Below are 21,215 nucleotides of genomic sequence, written 5' to 3'. Positions count from 1 at the left end.
TTGATAGTTCATGTTCATTGTTACAAATTACACTTATACAAATTTATAAATTATATTACAAATCTATTCAGAATAAAGAGATGCATCCCTAAGGAAAGCACCTTTAATAAAATGTCAAGTAGTAAATACAGTTTATATTCATTTTGTTATTAAAAGAGGAAAGAACAGGAGCTGGATAATTTTACACTGATAAAAGTTACTTTTCTACAGGCATTTCAATAAGAAAAGTATTTTTAAAGCTATAAATGTATAGTTTAAACTTAAACATCAATGAAGAAGATCAGTTTTTATTACAGTTAGCTTTTGTTCAAAAGTAGTATCCCTTCAGGGGCGCCTGGGTAGCCCAGTTGGTTAAGCATCCTCTCGATTTCGATTTAGGTCATGATCTCACAGTTTGTGAAATCAAGCCCCATGTCAGGCTCCACGCTGATAGTGCAGAGCCTGCTTGGGATTCTCTCTCCCTCTCTCTCTGCCCCCTCCCTGTGCATGCATGCGCAGGCTTGCGCACACTCAATCTGTCTCTCAAAATAAATAAACGTTGAAAAAAAAGTAGTATCCTTCTTTTTCCTCTCATTACCAGCACAATCATGAGCAAGCACTGTGCTCCTTACCAACTCACCCTTAACACCTATTGTTCTAAACAAAATGTAATGCAACTCAAGCAAAGCAGCTCTGTTAAGGGCTTGAGTAATAAAGGCCAGGGACTAGTTCCCAGTAACAACAGTATTATAACAAACAACAGTCAAATCAATACAAATTGTGTTCCCTAATTAATGAGTTGGAGCAGCCAACTTATTTTTCTTTAATCATACTGCAAGAAACAAGACATACTGAACTATTCTGCAATATTGACGCCTCTTGAACCATATAGACATTAAAAAATATATATAGATATATATAGGTTGAACCCTGAACTGAATTTCCCAACTGTCAGACCTAGGTAAAGTATATTTGTGTTGTGATTCCTTCAAGGGCTATTAAAGAAGAAACAAATAGCTTGGCTTGCCTTTTCACAGAGTTTTCCAAGTCTGCTGTTACTCCAAGATTACCCCAAGTTTCTGCTTTCTGGTCATATGATACCAATGACACTGGGTCAGCTCTTCATCACTTAAAATTTTTTTTTAATTTTCTATTTTTTTCTTTTTTCTTTTGTCTTCTTCCTTGTACTTTCTACTTTCATCAGAATTTCTCCATTTTGGTACAAGTGGGGTTTGGCTCTGGTCAACTCTATCAGCTCTTCTTTTTATCACATCAGCAAACCGAATCAATCATATCACAACTTGTATATTACTGAGAAACATCAGTATTTCCTCATTTTGAATTTCTGGCTGTTCCATAATGCGTGAAACGCAAGAAATACAATAAGATATAATGGCAATATTTCTATGTTTCAGGACCATTAAAAATGCCAATGCAATGTTGACAAATAACTCAAAGAACACTGAAGCAGCTCAAACAAGAAATCCTTTCAGAATTAAAGGTCCTTTATTTTTCAAGTACTTAAAACCCTCAAGACCAGTGTCTTTTATTACCAGTTCACACACAAAAAAATTTTTAGGTAAGCTCTAAGCCCAACATGGGGTTTGAACTCATGACCCCAAAATCAAAAGTCACATGCTCTACCAACCAAGTCAGCCAGGCACCTTCACAGAATAATTTTTGACATTAATCTTAACCTCCATAATTTTGATTAGTTTCATACATAATTGTTACTTATTACATGTTACTCTAAAATACATTGATCATTTGCATTTGATTAAATTTCATTAAATAAGTTTCTACATAACATGCTATTGCTATCAATTATCATTTTCATACTTCAAAAATAATTATACAAAAAAGTATATATAAATTCAAGTCAAACACCAAGTTCAATTCACTTATTAGAGACTATGATATATCAACGTCTAAATATCTAGGGTCCTTCATCTCTTATGCTTAGCCCCCTTTCCAAATGTCTGAAGGACACATCTAACTGGCCCCACAAGAGATACCCATGTGATCAGAGCTGCTGATAGAAAATGAAAAAACAATTCTTTCCTTCCCCCTTTCTTCAGCCAGAATACCTGAGAACTGTCCAAAAAAACCTAGAACTGACCTTTTTTGGCTCTAATAATCAAACTGGATACCTACCTTTTTACCCTTCTGCCTCATTTAAGCCTCCAATATGATTCATTTACTTGCTTTTCAGCTTCCAACTGACATAGATTCTCAGAATCAAAAAGGTCCATGTAAATACTTTTTCCTGTCAATCATTATTAACTAGTAAAATTATACATAATTTAGCTTCAGCATTAAAATGCTATCTAAAAGCATACTTGTTACTTGGAGAGTCATTACTTATAACCGATAAACATTGCTTATTCAATTCTTAATGTATTTGTTTTATATAAATTAATTTTAAATAACTTACTATTTTTTTCTTCTGGGATTTTAAATCATCCAATGCTTCATCTAGAAAACAAGATTTAAATCAAAGCTAAGTCAGATATTAAGATACTTAGATATCTTAAAATAGCATGCCAAATGATATATATTAAGCAACCACAAGAATACTTTCTCATTTTAGGATTTCTCACTGATGCGTACAGATAAAGATTATCTCAATTTTTACACATACATATTTCATATTTTTGCCTATATATTTACAATCAGAGAAAAATCAACTTTACATAGAATAAAACACCTTTCAAAACTTAAAAAGATTTAAACATTTTACCAAATAGAATTTAAATAAATATTCTTGATTTTTAATTAAATTTATAATAAAATTATTATTTCTTCATCGAAGTTCTGGGGTAGCAAGCATCTGAATACCCAAATCAAAGTATATTATTTATGTAAAAATTCAAATACAAACTTATAAAAAGATTTTACTACAATTTCTCCAAAATATTTTAGTTTTTAATATGCTAGCAGACTTATTATTACTAAAGGGGAAAAAGAAGTCTGTTAACATCTTTAAAGAGAATAGTCATCTACAGTTAGTTAAGACCAAGCCAAATATTTATCCCTTAATCCAGAAGTCAGCAAACCTTTTCTACAAAGGACTAGACAGTAAATATTTTAGGCATTACGGGCCAAAAGGCAAAATTGAGTCAGCACGTTTAAGGCATAAGAAAAAACAAACATCCACAAATCCTTATTGATAAAATTCAAATACAATAATAATTGAGTTTAATTTTTTGGTAACATAGGTCTAACAATGAAAAAAACTGAATTATTTTCTTTTGGGTGGGGAGATAACATTTCACTTAATTGAGGTTCAAAATTAGTGTTCCCTAAACAAAACAGATGAACATATGAGTGGGGGAGAAAAGGTAGAGAGGGAAACAAACCATAAGAGACTCAAAGAGAACAAACTGGCGGTTGATGGAAAGAGGAGAGTGGGGGATGAGCTAGATGGGTGATGGGTATTATGAGGGCACTTGTTGTAATAGCCAAATTATGAAAATAGCCTAAATGTCCATCAACTGATAAGTGAATAAAGAAGATGTGATTTATACGTACAATGGAATACTACTCGGCAATGAGAAAGAATGAAACCCTGCCATTTGCAGCAACATGGATGGAACTGGAAGGTATTATGTTAAGTGAAGTATGTCAGTCAGAGAAAGACAGATATCATGTTTTCACTCATATGTGAATCTTGAGAAACTTAACAGAAGACCATGGGGGAAAGGAAGGGGGGAAAAAAATAGTTACAAACAGGCAAACCATAAGAGACTCTTAAATACAGAGAACAAACTGAAGGATGATGGGGGCTGGGGGAAAAAGGAGAGGGGAAAATGGGTGATGGGCACTGAGGAGGGCACTTGTTGGGATGAGCACTGGGTGTTGTATGTAAGCGGTGAATCACGGGAATCTAACCCCAAAACCAAGAGCACACTGTATACACTGTATATTAGCCAACTTGACAATAAATTCTGTTGGGGAAAAAAAAAAAAAGGAGGGTACTTGTGATGAACACTGGGTGTTGTATGTGAGTAATGAATCACTGAATTCTATTCCAGAAACCAATATTGCACTTGTGTTCAGTAACTAGAATTTAAACAAAAATTGAAAAGAAAAAAAGAAGTCAGTGTTCCCTATCAAAACTGACTGCAGGGGCGCCTGGGTGGTGCAGTCGCTTAAGCGTCCGACTTCAGCCAGGTCACGATCTCGCGGTCCGTGAGTTCGAGCCCCGCGTCGGGCTCTGGGCTGATGGCTCAGAGCCTGGAGCCTGTTTCCGATGCTGTGTCTCCCTCTCTCTCTGCCCTTCCCCCGTTCATGCTCTGTATCTCTCTGTCCCAAAAATAAATAAACGTTGAAAAAAAAATTAAAAAAAAAAAAAAACTGACTGCAAATGTTAATATGTTAAAGTTGATTTGTGATGAAATTTTACATACTTGATTTTTCAAAATGTTTTTTCAAACAGATAGGTACTGCTAAATATTGAAATCAAACCACAAGCTCATGATTTAATTGAGCATATTCACTGTTTGGAAGGGATTTGTAGAATTCTTTCATTCTTCTATTGATATTTACCTTATCTTGTCATAACATTGGAAATGAATCACTTCCAGTTGAAGATAAGTAGAAGCCCCTCAACTGCACAGTTAAATGGAAAGGAAATATGGAAATTTCCTTTCTACTTGAGTGGGGTATGGAAAACACTGCTGGAACTATAGTTCGAGATCAGATAACGTATCTGCTGCAAATTTCTGTGGAAATGGAGATCTTGCTTCTTGTTTTAACTTGTCATAGCCTTTTTTTTTTTAATTACTTTTTGTCATTACAATGATACCTGTTTTACATCAGTATAGGTTTTGCATATAAGGACTGTTTTGTCTTGCAATCTTAGGTTTAATTCATTAAGAACCATTATCAACTCTGCAGCAAAAGCTAATTTTCCAAATTAGTCAGCATTCCATCACAGTGGTTGAAAATGGTTCTCCTCATGCAGAAATATTTCAGTGTAGGCCCTAAGCTCAAAATACCACCATAAAACTTTACCACTGCTGAGCCATCAAAGTGCTGTGGGGCTGGGCAGGTTAAGATATTCAGCTTCTATTTCTGATTAAAGTTCACAAAACTGACAATATTTAAGTTCATGAGAATAAAGTTCCCCATTGACACTACTAATTTAATAACACATGATAGGTTGAACTATGCTCTGCAAAGTATCTGCTATTGCCTAACATGAGGAATAACCATAGAATTTAAACACCTTACAGTTTCACAAGTTTTGTAAATTAATCCAAATAACCCTTTTTTCTGCTTCACACATATTTTTTAGTATAGTTGACACACAATGTTACATTAGTTTCAGGTGTACAACTTAGTGATTTGACAAGTTTATATGTTAGGCTATTCACCACAAGTATAGCTATCATCTGTCCCATTATATCGCTATTACAGTATCATTGATTGTATGCTGTGCCTTTTAATACCATGACCTACTCATTCCATAACTAGAGGCCTATATTTCCCTCCCCTCTTCACCCATTTTTTCTCAATCCCCCACCCCCCTCTCCTCTGGCAACCATCAATTTGTTCTCTATATTTATAGGTCTGATTCTGCTTTTTGTTTATTCATATTTTTTAGATTCCATTTATGAGTGGAATCATGTTTTTTGTCCTTCTCAGTCTGACTTGTTTCACTTAGTACTAGCATAATACCCTCTAAGTCCATCCATGTTGTCTCAAATGGCCTTTTTATGGCTATGTAATATTCCATTGTAGATCTACACACACACACACACACACACACACACACCACATTTTCCTTATCCATTTGTCTATTGATGAACACTTAGGTTGCTTCTGTAGCTATTGTAAATAATCTTGCAATAAACAGATAAACATAGGAGTACATATACTTTTTTAAGTTAGGGTCTTCATTTTCTCTGGGTAAATAATGAAATTATTGAAATAATAATAAATAATAATGAAATAAAGGAAGGAAGGAAGGAAGGAAGGAAGGAAGGAAGGAAGGAAGGAAGGAAAAGAAAGAAAGAAAGAAAGAGAAAGAAAGAGAGAGAAAGAAAGAAAGAATAAATAATAACGAAATTATTAGATCATACGGTATTTGTTTTTAATTTTGTGAAGAACCTCCACACTATTCTCCACAGTAGTTGTACCAATTTTCATTCCCACCAACAGTGCACAAGGGTTCCTTTTTCTCCACGTCCTTGCCAAAACTTGTTTCTTATCCTTTTGATACTAGTCATTCTGACTGGTGTGAAGTGATATCTCATTGTGGTTTTGATTTGTGTTTCCCTGATGTTGAGCACCTTTTCATTTGTCTGCGGGCCATCTGTATGTCGTCTTTGGGAATATTTTACCACCAATATTATAATACATCTTGGCAGATTCCACTTCAGGTCCTACTGAATTGGTAGTTTTTTAACTTTAAAAATATTCTGTCCTGAAGTTGTTTCACACCGACTTTTCCCAGAAGTTAATTCAGTTACTTCAACCTCAGTACTGACTCCTCAAATAAACTACAAATGAGCAGTATCAGAGCCAACTGGAAGATCACTTGAAATCATTTGCCATGTTTTTAAATTAACTATCTTGCTTCCGATATTCTCAATTTTTCAAGCGATTGTTCTTGTCAAAAGGCTACTTACTAATTAAAAAAGTATACTTTCTCTGAACACATTTCTTCAGCTGCTGCAATCAAACACAATTTCATTAATTCACCATTGGTAAATGGCTTTCTCTGCTTCACTAATAAGCCACTCAGAAACTTATTTGGTTGAAGCTTCATTTTCACTTTTTATTTTTATGAAGAAATTCAGCTCTGATGATATATTCCATTTTAAATGTTCCAATTTTTCTGACCATTGCTTTTCTCTGAATTGGGAATATCATAATGAGTAATCAGTATGGTAATGTCAATGTACATTTGTATTCTTTTAGCACAGTTATAATGTCATTGAGTAATAAACACAATGCTTTGCAGTTTGATAACAAAATAATCCACAGTCCACTATGCCCTAAAAATGCAACATTCAAAGTCCAATCTTCTCTGTTTTTATATGATGAGTATGCATTGATAATTTAATAAAAAGAAAACTGTCACAATACATATGGCACTTGAAATGTCAAGTTATAACTATGTCAGTGTGATTTGTTGTATATCCGGTAACAGTCTGAAGTACTGAGTACCACATACACTCTGTCACAACTACTTAACTCTGAATTAAAGCAGCTACAGACAACATGGAAATGAATGGACAGCGTTTTGCTTTAATAAAAACAAATTTGGATTTCATATAAATGCAATATCACTACATATTATTCTTTTGAATTTTTCAATGATTTAAAACTAAAACCATTCTTAGATCATGACCTGTACAGGTGGTAAGTAGGACTTGACCCACAGGCTATGGTTTGCCAACACTTATTCTATACTAGGTATATAACAAAGGAAAAAAGGAAATAAAACTAAAGAGAGTAAAAGGCAAAGACACAATCAATAGCTTCAGGCTTAAAAAAATAAATATTAGAAGTGACTTTATGCTAAAAAAAAATATGTGCAGGATTGCAAGACAATCTTTTATGAAGTCTATTTTAAATGTACATGTAATACCTATTCAAATGTACAGTAATTCTTTTTATTTATTTTTTTAATCTTTATTTATTTTTGAGAGACAGAGACAGAGCATGAGTGGGGGAGGGGCAGAGAGAGGGAGACACAGAATCCAAAGCAGGCTCCAGGCTCTGAGCTGTCAGCACAGAGCCCAACGTGGGGCTCAAACTCACGAACTGTGAGATCATGACCTGAGCCAAAGTTGGCTGCTCAACTGACTGAGCCACCCAGGTGCCCACAGTAACTCTTTTTAAATAAAAGGATCCATGAAATAAATTTTTAAACCAACCCCTTTATATAATAACCATGTCCTGGTGTGCCTATTTGTAAGATAAAATATTCACATATTTAATTTCCTTAGAGAAGAGTTTCCAACCACTCTTTTAAAATAAGTTTTCTTATATTTTTCACTAGTTTGTTAGTTCCATGAAGTCAGAGAACATATTTGTTTTAGACTTCTTCTTGTCCTCCTGGCATCTATTATATTACAAAATATCACTGGAAACAACACCATAACCTTAATTTCCTTAATATGATAAAAAGTATCAATATTTTTTAAAACCACAGCAAATATCATCTATAACGGTAAAAATTAAAAGCTCTTCCACTGAAAATCAGAAATTAGACAAGGATATCTGCTGTTCCCACTTAAATCAGACAAAAATAATTCAAAAGGCAAGAAAAATAAAAAAGAATAAGGAATGGAAAAGAATAACCAGTGTCATCAGTCCACATGTATATAACACTTTGCAATTTTCATATCCTGTGGCATATAGTTTCTCTTAATACTCACAACAGCTTGCCAAAACAAATATTTCATGTTAAGGATGTTGTTAATACATGCTTCCATTTTACAAATTAGGAAACTGATGTTCAGAGAACTAAAACTTGTCTGTAAGACAAAAAGATGGCTGAAGCAAAAGTGAAAAAAAAAAAAGAGTGGAGAGAGATGAAGTTAGAGAAATGGGCATAAGCCAGAAAGTAGGGGTAAAGAATTCAGATTTACTCTGGCAGCCATCAGAGAATTTTAAGACAAGAGAACTGATCTGTACCTCAAAAAGAGACTAGTGAGGAAGCCATTGCAACAGTACAAGTAGGAGATAATAATGACCTGAATTAGGACAGTAGTAGTGGTAAAGCAGGTTAGAAGTGGTCAGATTCAAGATAATTGTGGAGGTAGAGATGATTAAGACTTTGAAGGAGAGAGAGGAATGTATGGTAGATTAAAGGGAGTATGGGGTCAGGATAGGGTTTTCCCCTCCAGCTGACCGTATGGAGGCAGGATGATACACCAATAGAGACAATCCAACAGCAACAGATAATGCAGAAGAGGATAACTGCGGGAAGAGATAACGGCAAGCGCAAAGTTCTCGAGATGGCCAGAGTATCTAGAACCCAAAACATAGAACTCAGTCTTCCAGACTACCACTGAAGGATGACAACATAACTGAAGGAGAAACAGATGAAGCCAACTTGATACATTTGGTAGTAGAGGCAGCTCTCCTCTGTTTACATCTATTTTCTCCATAAAGTGAGACTATCACGTGAGAGTGGCCAGGTGGATTATGTGGGATTTTGTTTGTTTGTAGATTTTGAATTTTTATTTGGTTGGTTGATTGGTTGGCTTTATTTTGATTTGATTTTTGTTTTTTTGCAGAGAGGCAGGTATTAGTGATTTGAAGAGAAATACAATCTCAAAAAATGCTCTCAAAGAGAAAAAAGTGAATTTTCTAGGGAACTATAAAATAGGACTGTGTAGCAGTACTGAATACATATTTAAATAAATTTAGCTTTTCTGATGCAGGGATAGATTAAGCATATAGAAGTTTTTGCCAGTCATAGATTAAGCATATTATTGTATTTAAACAAGGTGCAGTTTTTGCCAGACAAGTAGGATGGGAAAGAGGGACAAAGGAGTCAAGGGTATCTGCAAGGAAGGGTCACTAGACTAGACCAGAGAACCTAAACTGGGCTGAAGAGAAGTCATAAGTGAGGAGGGCCATATATCTGTATGAATCTCTTTGGATCTTGAGTGAAACAAAACATATTTAATATTTTATGATATTAAAAATATTTTAGATATAATATTATGTTCCTGAATGATAATATATTACATAATGTATTTTTAAAGCCTATTATGGATAGATATAACTAGGATCTACTTCAAAATAATGCAGTAGGTAGAAAAGTGGGTGGAGGTAAAAATGACACAAGACTGACCATCAATTGGTGATTGTTAACGTTGTGTGACAGGTATATTGAGAACTTATTATTCACCCTACTTTTGCATAGGTAATTATGCATATGAAATTTCCCAAAATTAGAAGTTAAAACAAGAAAAAAGAAGTCACATATAAAGTTCATTTATAACAAAATTTGCCTATCTTTGTTTATAACTCATATTTTTTTTTTTAATTTTTTTTTTTCAATGTTTATTTATTTTTGGGACAGAGAGAGACAGAGCATGAACGGGGGAGGGGCAGAGAGAGAGGGAGACACAGAATCGGAAACAGGCTCCAGGCTCCGAGCCATCAGCCCAGAGCCCGGCACGGGGCCCGAACTCACGGACCGCGAGATCGTGACCTGGCTGAAGTCGGACGCTTAACCGACTGCGCCACCCAGGCGCCCCTATAACTCATATTTTTAAGACTGGAAAATCTTTAAAATCTGTACACAGACAGATTACAGAAGGAGATATTACCATAAGTTGCATGTTTCCATAAAAACAAAAGCCTAGGAGCTGTGAGGTTAAAGAGAATGGTGCAGGGGCACCTGGGTGGCTCAGTCGGTTGAGTGTCCAACTTCGAATCTGGTCATGATCTCACACTCATAGGTTGGAGCCCCGCGTCGGGCTCTGTGCTGACAGCTCAGAGCCTGAAGCCTTGCTTTGGATTCTGTGTCTCCCTCTCTCTCTGTCCCTCCCCCACTCACACTCTGTCTCTCTCTCTCTCCCAAAATACGTAAACATAATAATAATAAAAAAAAAATTTAAAGAGAATGATGCGACAAAAGTTTTGTATAAAAATTAACAATAATTTCTCTTGATTTCAAGAAAGAAATTATTTGCATAAAAAATATTCTAAATGAAGAAGACAAAAATAACACAAATGAAAAAAACAGAACAACGTTGATCATACAAAATGCTTGATAGTAAACAACTCTTCAATATTTACCACATTGTCATTTCAATATACATTTCACAACCTGCCATTCAATTAGAAACCAATGCACTAGAAGATAGAGTTTTTTTGTAATGTATTTATAAAAATATACAAATTAAACTTACTATTTCTTTCTGTTCTCTTGGAAAAGAAGAAAATAAGTACTGTTCTTATGCTCCAGATGCTACGGAGGAAGCAAAATTCAGAAAGAAAAACCATCATTAGGATAAGTAAATTAAAAGCCTTATAAAATGAAAAGAAATATACATTTCCAATTAGAGTTCAATATATTGCTTCCCTTTCTATTTTGAAAACCAGAAAGTACTCCTTTCTTTCAGAGACCATCAAAGGTCTACCTCTGCTTTCAAAGAAGGAGTTCTCAATCTAAAATCCATGCACCTTCTGAGGATGCCCCAAAATTGTGAAATTACCTTTGTGTGCATAAGTGTATCCCTCTGGAGAGACCATTGTGTTCATCACTCTCAAAGAGGTTTATGAAGTCCCCAAAAGAAAACAAATTATAGATTTCTTCTTCTTAAGTAAGTATCAACCCCCAAAATTTGTCCATTCCCAGGTACTGAGGGAAAAGCACGTTTTACAAACTCCAGCACACTGTACAAATGTAAGTTGTTGCTCCTCCTCTATTATTTCACATTGGAAGGATCTTCTCTACTAAACAGAATAAGCTATCTGAAAGAAAAAGAAAACTTACCTTCAAATAAATATTTGATAAGTAAACTTGGCTAGACACCTCCTTTCAAAGATTTTATGAGGAGAATTCTTTAGGACTTACATTAGAATAAGACCTCAGATGATATTAAAAGGGAATCAAAGAATGATACTAATCACAAACTTGCTAAGATCATCTCTTAAATTCAATGTAAATATAGCAAAATACCTCTTTCTCCATGGAACATGGCAGAATAAGCATATAAACATTATTCACAATTTCATAAAAAAAATACATTGTATCTGGATTTACTGTGACCTCTTCACTCTGAAATAGATCATTGCTATTCCTGGGAGTTCGCCTGCAAGGTAAGTCACCAGTGAACCCTGTCTCCTGGTAGCCACACCTTTATGTAGTCCTCTCTGATCAGTGTTGTTCTGTGTAACTAATAGAATATGGTGGAAGTGACAGTATGTCACTTCAAGATTAGGTTATAAAGGACTGCAGCTTCCACGTTAGGCCTCCTCTTCCACTCCCCATCTTTCTCTCTCTTGGATTACTTGCTCTAAGAGAAGCCAGCTGGTATGGTATGAGGAAATTCAGGGCTACGGAAAGGCCCATGTGGCAAAAAATAGAGGTCTGTGGCAAATAGCCAGCAAAGAGATGAGGCCTGCCAACAACTACGTGTGTTGAGCTTAGAAGTAAATTTTCCAGCCTTAGTTAAGCCTTGAGGTAACTGCAGCTCCAGCCAACAGCTTAACTGCAATTTATACATGAATAAAGACCCCGAGCTAGAACCACCCAAGTAATCTGCTCCCACATCCCTACCCCTCAGGAACTGTGAGAGATAATAAACATTTGTAGTTTTAGGCTACTAAGTTCTAAGAAAATTTATCACTGCAATAGATAACCAATACATGCTTTTTATATTGTGCTGGTTCATTTTTATGATACAGACAACTACGTAAGTACGAAAAAAGACATTATTGACAATGCTCGGTGTCTTTTTTTTTTCATACTTGGGTAGTTGTTTATATCATAAAAATGAAGGGAGAGGAGAAGGGAAAGGAGAAGGGAAGGGAAGGGAAGGGAAGGGAAGGGAAGGGAAGGGAAGGGAAGGGAAGGGAAGGGAAGGGAAGGGAAGGGAAGGGAAGGGAAGGGAAGGAGAGGGGAGGGGAGGGGAGGGGAGGAAGAGGAGAAGTTAAACGTACTTTTCACAATCTTCAAGTATTCTACAACAGAAAACTCTCATACTATTTCTCCATTACAAACCCACTGAAACAGTGCCAGCAGAGAGATGATATAGGGAAAAAAAAAAAAGATAGGAAAACAGAACACAGGACAAGGAATGGCAGAGATAGTGACAGAATTCTGAAGAAATCAGTAAATTTTCTTAAATGGGTATTTTGAAAAAGCGTACATAATTTTCAAAGTGTAAAAACTGTAAGAATTGAAATGTATTTCTTTACCTCAAAATAAAACTCAGTAATCCCCCTTTGTGGACCATAGATTCTCCTTTTGGTTTTTGTCAGAACTGTTGCTGGAGAAAATGAACTATCAAACAATACATTTCCTTCAAGACTTGAAAAGGTAGAACACATAGTTTACCTTTAAGGCTAAATTAAATGAAATTCTTTTGTATTTTTAAAATGAAATTTAGAAAAAACAATAAGGTACTTCAAAAATCTATAAAACAATAAAGGTTTTTGCTCTCCTAATAATTAGATACAACTTATGAAAACAAAGCAACATATTTTGTGATGATACTAAAGATTTTTTGGGGCACCTGGGTGGCGCAGTCAGTTAAGCGTCCGACTTCAGCCAGGTCACGATCTCACGCTCCGTGAGCTCGAGCCCCGCGTCGGGCTCTGGGCTGATGGCTCGGAGCCTGGAGCCTGTTTCCGATTCTGTGTCTCCCTCTCTCTCTGCCCCTCCCCCATTCATGCTCTGTCTCTCTCTGTCCCAAAAATAAAATAAACGTTAAAAAAAAAAAAAAAATTTTTTTACTACTGACTCCTACTTAGAGAATAGTGGCATAATTTCCCTTTCCCTCTTCTCTCCTTAGAAATACTCCAAACAACAAGGAGAATAAAACACAAATTCTTGGGGCGCCTGGGTGGCTCAGTCAGTTAAGTGTCCGACTTTATCTCAGGTCATGATCTCGTGGTTTGTGGGTTCGAGCCCCATGTCCGGCTCTGTGCTGACAGCTCAGAGCCTGGAACCCATTTTGGATTCTGAGTCTCCCTCTCTCTCTGCCTCTCCCCTGCTCACTGTCTCTCTTTCCTTCAAAAATAAATAAACATTTAAAAAATTTTAAAGAAAACACGCAAATTCTTGTTCTGGTAAAATTAAGATATAGCTAAACCCAACTCCAAAACCCATGGAGATCATGAAGATTAAGAGTGCAAGCTGAGAAGGAAAACTGCTTATCTCACAAAGAGGGAGCAAGACGAACTTCTCAAAGTGTAAAAGCCTAAACCCCATGTTTATAACAAGAATAAGATAGAAGCGCCTGGGTGGCTCAGTTGGGATTCTCTCTCCCTCTCTCTCTCTGCCCTTCCCCACTTACACACTCTCTCCAAAAAAGAAAGAAAGAAAGGAGTAAGAAACGCATGCTACATAGGCAGAAACTCCTCCATCTGGCTCCAGCAGTGAAACAGAGAAGGCAGAGAGCTTAAAGAGAAATCATTCAGAAATGCCCTGTTTACAGAGGCAGTCAGTTAAGCCTCTGATTCTTGATTTTGGCTCAGGTCATGACCTCGCAGTCTGTCAGTTCGAGCCCTGTGTTGGGCTCTGTGCTGACAGCTCAGAGCCTGGAGCCTGCTTCAGATTCTGTGTCTTCCTCTCTCTCTGTCCCTCCACTGCTCACACTGTGTCTCTCAAAAATGAATAAATGTTAAAAAAAAAAAAAAATTAGAAGTGCCCTGTTTACAAAGAACTTTGTTTCTATGGCAGCAGGGTAGAAAAGAAGTTTTGTATTAGGAAAAAATATACAGTTGCCTAACCCTATTGGCTGGGAAAAATAAAAGCTGAGCAAATTAGCACATTAAATCCTGGATCGTAAGGAAAATTCTAGATAGCCTGGAATGTAGGAGGACATGCCCCCATACTCATACAACCTTCTACAAATAACTGGGCAAAAATAAACATACCACATAGTTAGAAATTTATTTTTAAGTTAAAAAAAACACAAAAGCAAAATACAAAGTTATGTTTCAAAACCTAGGCCAACATCTTTCCTCTTAATAAATGTAAATGAGCTAAACTCACCAGAGCAAAAGACTTTCAGACTGGAGCATAAAAACAAAACCCAACTCCATAACATAAACTAAAATCTAAAATTAAGAGTTTTTGAAAGCTGAAGATAATAAAACAAAGAGCAAAAGTATACTAGGCAAATACAAACAATACAAGAGTTGTATCTTAATACCCCACAAGGTTGAATTCAAGACCCCCCCAAAAAAGGCTTAAACCAGAAAAAGATCATTTCATAGTGTTAAATATGATGCAATTCCTTTCCAACAAAAAGGGGCTAGAGCAACTGAGCACCCATGTGCAAAATGAAAGAAAGAAGAAAAGAATCTCAACATGAACCTCACACCTCATATAAAAATTAACTCAAAATGACTTATGAACTTAAATGTGAAATGTTAGAAGAAAAAAAACATAGAAAAAAAATAAGAAAATCTTCAGAATCTATAGCCAGGGAAGGGTTCTTGATAACAAAAGCACAACCCATAAAAAGAAAAATTAATAAATTTTACTCTGCAAAAACCCTATTAAGAGAACAAAAAGACAAACTACAGACTGGGAAAAAATATTTGCAAACCATATGTCCAACAAATAACTTACATCTACAATATATAAAGAATTCTCGGGGTGCCTGGGTGGCTCAGTCAGTTAGGCATCAGACTTCAACTCAGGTCAAGATCTCGTGGTTCGTGAGCCTGGTTCGAGCCCCGCATCCAGCTCTGTGCTGACAGCTCAGAGCCTAGGGCCTGCTTTGGCTCCTGTGTCTCCTTTTCTTTCTATGCCCCTCCCCCATGCACGTGCTTTCTCGCGCGCTCTCTCTCTCTCTCTCTCTGTTCCTCAAAAATGAATAAACATTAAAAAAAAATAAAGAGTTCTCAGAACTCAACAGCAAAAAGACCAATAATCCAATCAGAAAAATAGAAGACATGAACAGATATTTCACAGAAAAGGAGATATAAATGGCAAGTAAACACATGAAAAGAAGTTTGACATCATTAGCCATTGGTGAAATGTGAATTAAAACCACAATGAAATATCACTACGTACCCATCAGAATGATCAGAATAGAAAATAGTGAAATATGAAATGCTGGCAAAGATGCAGAGAAACTAGATCATTTTTTAATATAATTTATTGTCCAATTGGCTTACATACAACACCTAGTGCTCATCCCAACAAGTTCCCTCCTCAATGCCTATCACCCGAAACTAGATCATTTATATGTAACCAGTGGAAATGTAAAATGGTACATCTCCTCTGAAAAAAACATTTATCAGTTTCTTATAAAACTAAACATGTATTTACCATATGCCCCAGAAATTACACTCTTGGACATATACCCCAAAGAAATGAAAACTTATGTTCTAATGCCTATATACAAATGTTCATAGAAGCTTTATTTGTAATAGCCAAAAACTGGAAGCTACCCAAATGTCCCTCAACAAGTGTATGGATAAACAACCGTGGTATGTCATTACCATGGAATACAACTCAACAATAAAAAAGAAACCATTGATACACTTAACATCTTGAATGGGTCTCAAGAATATGCTAGATAAAAAAGAAAAAGGCCAGTTTCAAAAGGTTATATGCTACATGATCTCATTTTATAATTCTTGAAATAACAAAATTATAGAGATATAAAACAGATTAGTGGGTGGCAAGGATTAAGAAGGAGGCAGGTAGAGGAGAGTTGGTATGACTACAAAGGGGTAGCAAAAAGGAGCCTCGTGGTCTTGTTTTGTTTTTTTTTTTTTCAATTTGTTTTTTTAAGTAATCTCTACACCCAACATGGGGCTCGAACTCACAATCCTGAGATCAACAGCCACATGCTCCACCAACTGAGCCAGCCAAGTGCTCCCAGCTTTGTGGTTTTAGAACCGTTCTGGATCTGAACTGTGGGGCAGGGACATGAAGCTACACATGATAAAACTACATAGAAATGTAAAACACACACAAAAGAGTGCGTGTAAAACTGGCAAAATCTGATAGGCTCTGTGAATTGAATCAATGTCAGTTTCCTGGTTGTGATATTTTACTGTACTCATACAAGATGTTACCACTGGGGAAGTCTGGGTAACGGATGCATGGGACCTGCTTGCACACTTTCTCTCTCTCTCTCACTCTGCCCCTCTCCCCTGCTAGTGCTCTCTAAAATAAAAATAAATAAATAATTTAAAAAAACTTTAAAAATAAGTAAAAACTTTTAATTAATGTATATATTATTTAATTATATACTATAGCAAACCTTTAATCAATGAAGTTTTATAATACATCTGATGCCTGGTAGACCTCTGCTTCTCATTCCTCTCCTTTTTTAGGATTATCAGGACTATTCTATGTGTTTATTTTTCCATTCAAAAGTATGGAATGAGTGTGCCAAGACCTTTAAAGTACTGTTGGTGGGGTGCCTGGGTGGCTCAGTCGGTTGAGCGGCCGACTTTGGCTCAGGTCATTATCTCGCAGTCCGTGAGTTCGAGCCCCGCATCGGGCTCTGTGCTGACAGCTCAGAGCCTGGAGCCTGTTTCAGATTCTGTGTCTCCCTCTCTCTGACCCTCCCCCATTCATGCTCTGTCTCTCTCTGTCTCAAAAATAAATAAACGTTAAAAAAAAAATAAAAAAAAATAAAGTACTGTTGGTATTTTTAATGTGATCACACATTTTTAGATTAATTTAGGGAGAACTGATCTCATAACAATACTAAATCTTCCCATTAAAGAGTAAGATCTCTTAATTATGTCTCTGTACATAATTCTTTAAATACAAAAATCTACCAAGTGAATAACTATCAATATTCAAATATCTATCAATTGCAAAAGGGATGCTTGCAAAATGATTTCTTACCTACCAAAACCTCCTAGTAAAGATTCTCCTTGAGTAAATATCAACAGATGTTCACAGAAACCTTCTCCTTTAAGAGCCAACTATAGTTGATTCCAAAGTATAGAGATACTTTGTATTCTCATAAGATCACCATGAAAGAAATGTTAAACTTTCCTCAAAAGGCTACAAATTATGGAGCACCAGGGTGGCTCAGCTGGGATGACTTCAGCTCAGGTCATGATCTCAGGGTTCATGAGTTGGAGCCCCACATCTGGCTATGTGCTGACAGCTCAGAGCCTAGAGCCTGCTTTGGATTCTGTGTCTCCTTCTCTCTCTCTCTGCCCCTCCCCCACTCACACTCTCTCTCTCTCTCTCTCTCTCTCTCTCTCTCTCTCTCTCTCTCTCTCTCAAAAATGAATAAACGTTAAAAAAAATTTTTTTTAAGGCTACAAATTATGCTTGCCAACCCTCCTGCTGGATTGAGGAAGTATCTTTTATCAGAGTTGGGAGGAGGGGGTGAGAGAGGAGGGGGAGTGAGAAGAAGGTGTTAAAAACTGTATAAGATCAAAGTCCTATCCTCAAATGACTTTAGATTTAAGTAGGAAAAAAAAAAAAACATAAAAAATAGGGACAAGACCACCTTCTTCAGGTCCTTTGCTTAACTTTTCCCCCCATAGCTCCATTTTAAGAGGAATTAAAAACAAACAAACAAACAAAAACAGAAGGAAAATATAGCTGGGGCTCCTAGGTGGCTCAGTCAATTGAGCATCCAACTTTTTTTTTTTTTTCCTTGAGGGTCCAACTCTTGATTTCAGCTCAGGTCATGATCCCAGGGTTGTGGGATCAAGCTCTACGTTGGGCTCCATGTTGAGCAGAAGAGCCTGCTTGAAATTCTTTCTCTCTCCCCCACCCTCCCACCCACTTCCCAACTCATGCAGGTGCACACTCTCCAAGAAAAGAAAGAAAGAAAGAAAAGAAAAGAAAGGAAAGAAAGAAAGAAAGAAAGAAAGAAAGAAAGAAAGAAAGAAAGAAAAAGAAAAGAAAGAGGGAGGGAGGGGGGAGGGAGGAAGAAAATATAGCTAAATCCTCTGGGAAGGTCAAGTTTTATGCTAATAAGCCTCTGAAATGATCTTATAGAGAATGAAATTTCTAGGAAGTTATAATCTGGAAGAATAAGGTAACTAGGAGTAAAAGTCTAAGACTGCCTGTAGAGTTAGTTAAGGATAGAGACAAAGTTTAATGGCTGTTCACTCTTAGAAAATGAACCAATTCCCAAGGTAATGCATATCTGCCAGCATAAGCAAGAAATATAAAATTTAAACTGCAATCTAAACCTTCCCTCATATTGGACGATAGCCATAATGACTCCAATGAAACAAATTCAGCATTTAGATTATAATTTGTTTCAGTAATAGTTGAAAAGATTAGGGATATAAATATACTATTGAATCTGAAAGGCAGAAAAATAACAGGTTGGGAATCATCCCAAGCTCCTCCCTATTACATCCTGAAAAGAAGATATAATAAAACATCAAAGCATCTTATACAGAGTACTGACATTCTATCATAAAAGATAACTTTAAGGTAGTTATGATTATGCAATATATGCTCATTCCTGAATCCATGACCGTTCTGTCCAGTAAAAGCATTTGGGAAATTTGGAACGCAGAAGTGAGTCACTTTTTGCAATATCAGGTAGATTGCTAAGCTTTATAATCAGTGTAGACTGTGATAAGTAAAAAGATACATTTTATTACTAATTCTGCCTCCATTTCTTTAAGTAAACCCTGGTCCAGACCTCAAAACTTTTGTTTCCAAAGGAAAACAGTCCAGGAATAAGCTCAGGCAATAGCTCACATGAAAGAAAATGTCCCGTGGTAAGTCTTCTCTCTTTATACCACAGCACCCACTTTCACGTTGTTGTATTTTATTTCATGCTTTTTTGATTGCCATCAATCAGAAGGACAATTCTATTCTTTGTTTGATAACTGGTCTATGCTTCCAAGAGTGAAGAGCTCAGTGAAACAGAAGCTGCAGCAGTTGAGAACCAGGTCACAGATGTGAATGAGACAAAGTGAGAAATGGCTCTGAAGCTTAACAAACCAAGAAACACTAGATGCAGGTGATGCAGAACAGGCAGAAGGTCACAGTAAGGACAACAGAGCCTCATACTCAAAAGAGTAGAAAGATCAAACTGAAGAAATAAACATTTTTAAAGAAATTAAGTTTTTCTACTTTTATGAACAATTAGTATATGATTTATTTGCCAAAAAAAAAAAAAAAAGTCTTCCGCAGCATAGTAGCAGATCCAGTAGATCACAATTTGTGAACAGCCATTAGAATTAGCACAGTAAAGTTCCCTGTCATTCTTTTGCAACTAGATACAAATCTTTCATAATTAAAAAAAAATCTATTTTTATATAGTAATGGATGTCAAGTGAAGTGGGTTGGGGGGGGTTAAGTTTATTTATATATTTTTGAGAGAGAGAGAGAGAGCCCATGCACATATGCAAGGCGGGAGGAGGGAGACAGGGAGGGAGGGAGAGAGGGAGAGGGAGAGACAGAGACAGAGAGAGAGAGAAAGAGAGAGAGAGAGGGAGGGAGGGAAAGAGAATCCCAAGCAGGCTCCACAATATCAGTACAGAGCCCCATTCAGGGCAAGAACTCACCAACCGGGTGGCCACCACCCAGGTGGCCCTCAAGTGAGTTCTTTTAAGTTTTTTAAAGATGTTTCAATCAAGTAAACATCACATCTATTCCCTTTCTAAATTTCTTTTCTCCCCTCTTTTAATGAAAAACTAGAAAGGAACGAGGGAAGGGGGCTCAGCATTATAAAATCCACTACTATACCTGGGATAAGAAGCATTCCAAAAGATTTCAAAAGAGAAAGAAAATAAAGAAAATGGCAGAAATGTTATTTCATAATATGCATGCACTCAATTTTTTACTCTTTTATCTACATATAAAAGCTAAAATTTTATGATCTCCCGGAGTTCCAATTTGAAATTATGTCCTGCACTACAGACTAAACAAATTTTTTTTTACTACAGCAGTCCCACAGAAAGAGATCCTACACCCACCAAAAAACCTAAATATCACCGACTCCTCCTTTTCCATTACCTTCCATTTCCTCCCATCAAGTTGTCTCAGTTTTACTTCTGAAACACTGCTAAGTCATCTATTCATCTCCACTGCCACTGGGATGTCCCAATCCAGATGGATTTTTAGATTAAACTCCTATAACAGCACCCTAGCTGATCTGTTTCTATCCTTGTCCTCCTCTACTCAATCTCCACAGGCAGCACACATGAGCCTCTTAACTTAAATCTCATCATGCCATTCTTCCACTAAAACCTTTACAAGCTTCCCATTTCACCCAAAAGGAAATTCAAACTCCTAGCACCAGAACCCTCCCATGATCCAGAACCTATCTGATTCTGCAAGCATACTTCCTATCACCCTCTCCATCACAGACCCTCAAATAAGTCATGCTCTCTTCCATTACACAGCCTTTGTATTTTCTGTTCTCTTCCTATAAAGATCTTCCCTTATCCATATCCCTTCTTAAAAATCTTCAATGACTTCCTATTACTCCTAGATTAAGTCCTAAAGTCATTATCATGGCCTATGAAGCCCTTAAGAAATATCCCTTGCCTAACTATCCAGACTTTCCCTATAATCCAGTCTTTGGCCTTCTTTCAATTCTTTTTTTTTTTTTTTCAACGTTTTT

At 36.3% G+C, this 21,215-nt stretch overlaps 1 protein-coding gene across 3 annotated transcripts in view; it reads right to left on the bottom strand.

Annotated features, from left to right (window-relative positions):
- Positions 1 to 21,215, bottom strand: part of LNPK (lunapark, ER junction formation factor) — a 74,225-nt gene that overhangs the window by 41,826 nt on the left and 11,184 nt on the right. For all 3 annotated transcript variants that reach the window (XM_047084765.1, XM_047084762.1, XM_047084763.1), the window contains 2 exons: positions 10,866 to 10,924; positions 2,414 to 2,454 (listed from right to left, as the gene is read on the bottom strand). In XM_047084765.1, the coding sequence (XP_046940721.1) occupies positions 2,414 to 2,454; positions 10,866 to 10,924 (100 nt within the window). The remainder of the gene's footprint in view (positions 1 to 2,413; positions 2,455 to 10,865; positions 10,925 to 21,215) is intronic.

Source organism: Lynx rufus, unplaced genomic scaffold (genome assembly GCF_022079265.1).
Source record: "Lynx rufus isolate CCGP_SWC_20201006 ecotype Redwood Valley unplaced genomic scaffold, mLynRuf1.p SCAF_2, whole genome shotgun sequence".
Lineage (NCBI taxonomy): Eukaryota > Metazoa > Chordata > Mammalia > Carnivora > Felidae > Lynx > Lynx rufus.
Note: the sequence above shows the minus strand (reverse complement) of the source record. Positions and strands in the feature narration are given on the sequence as shown.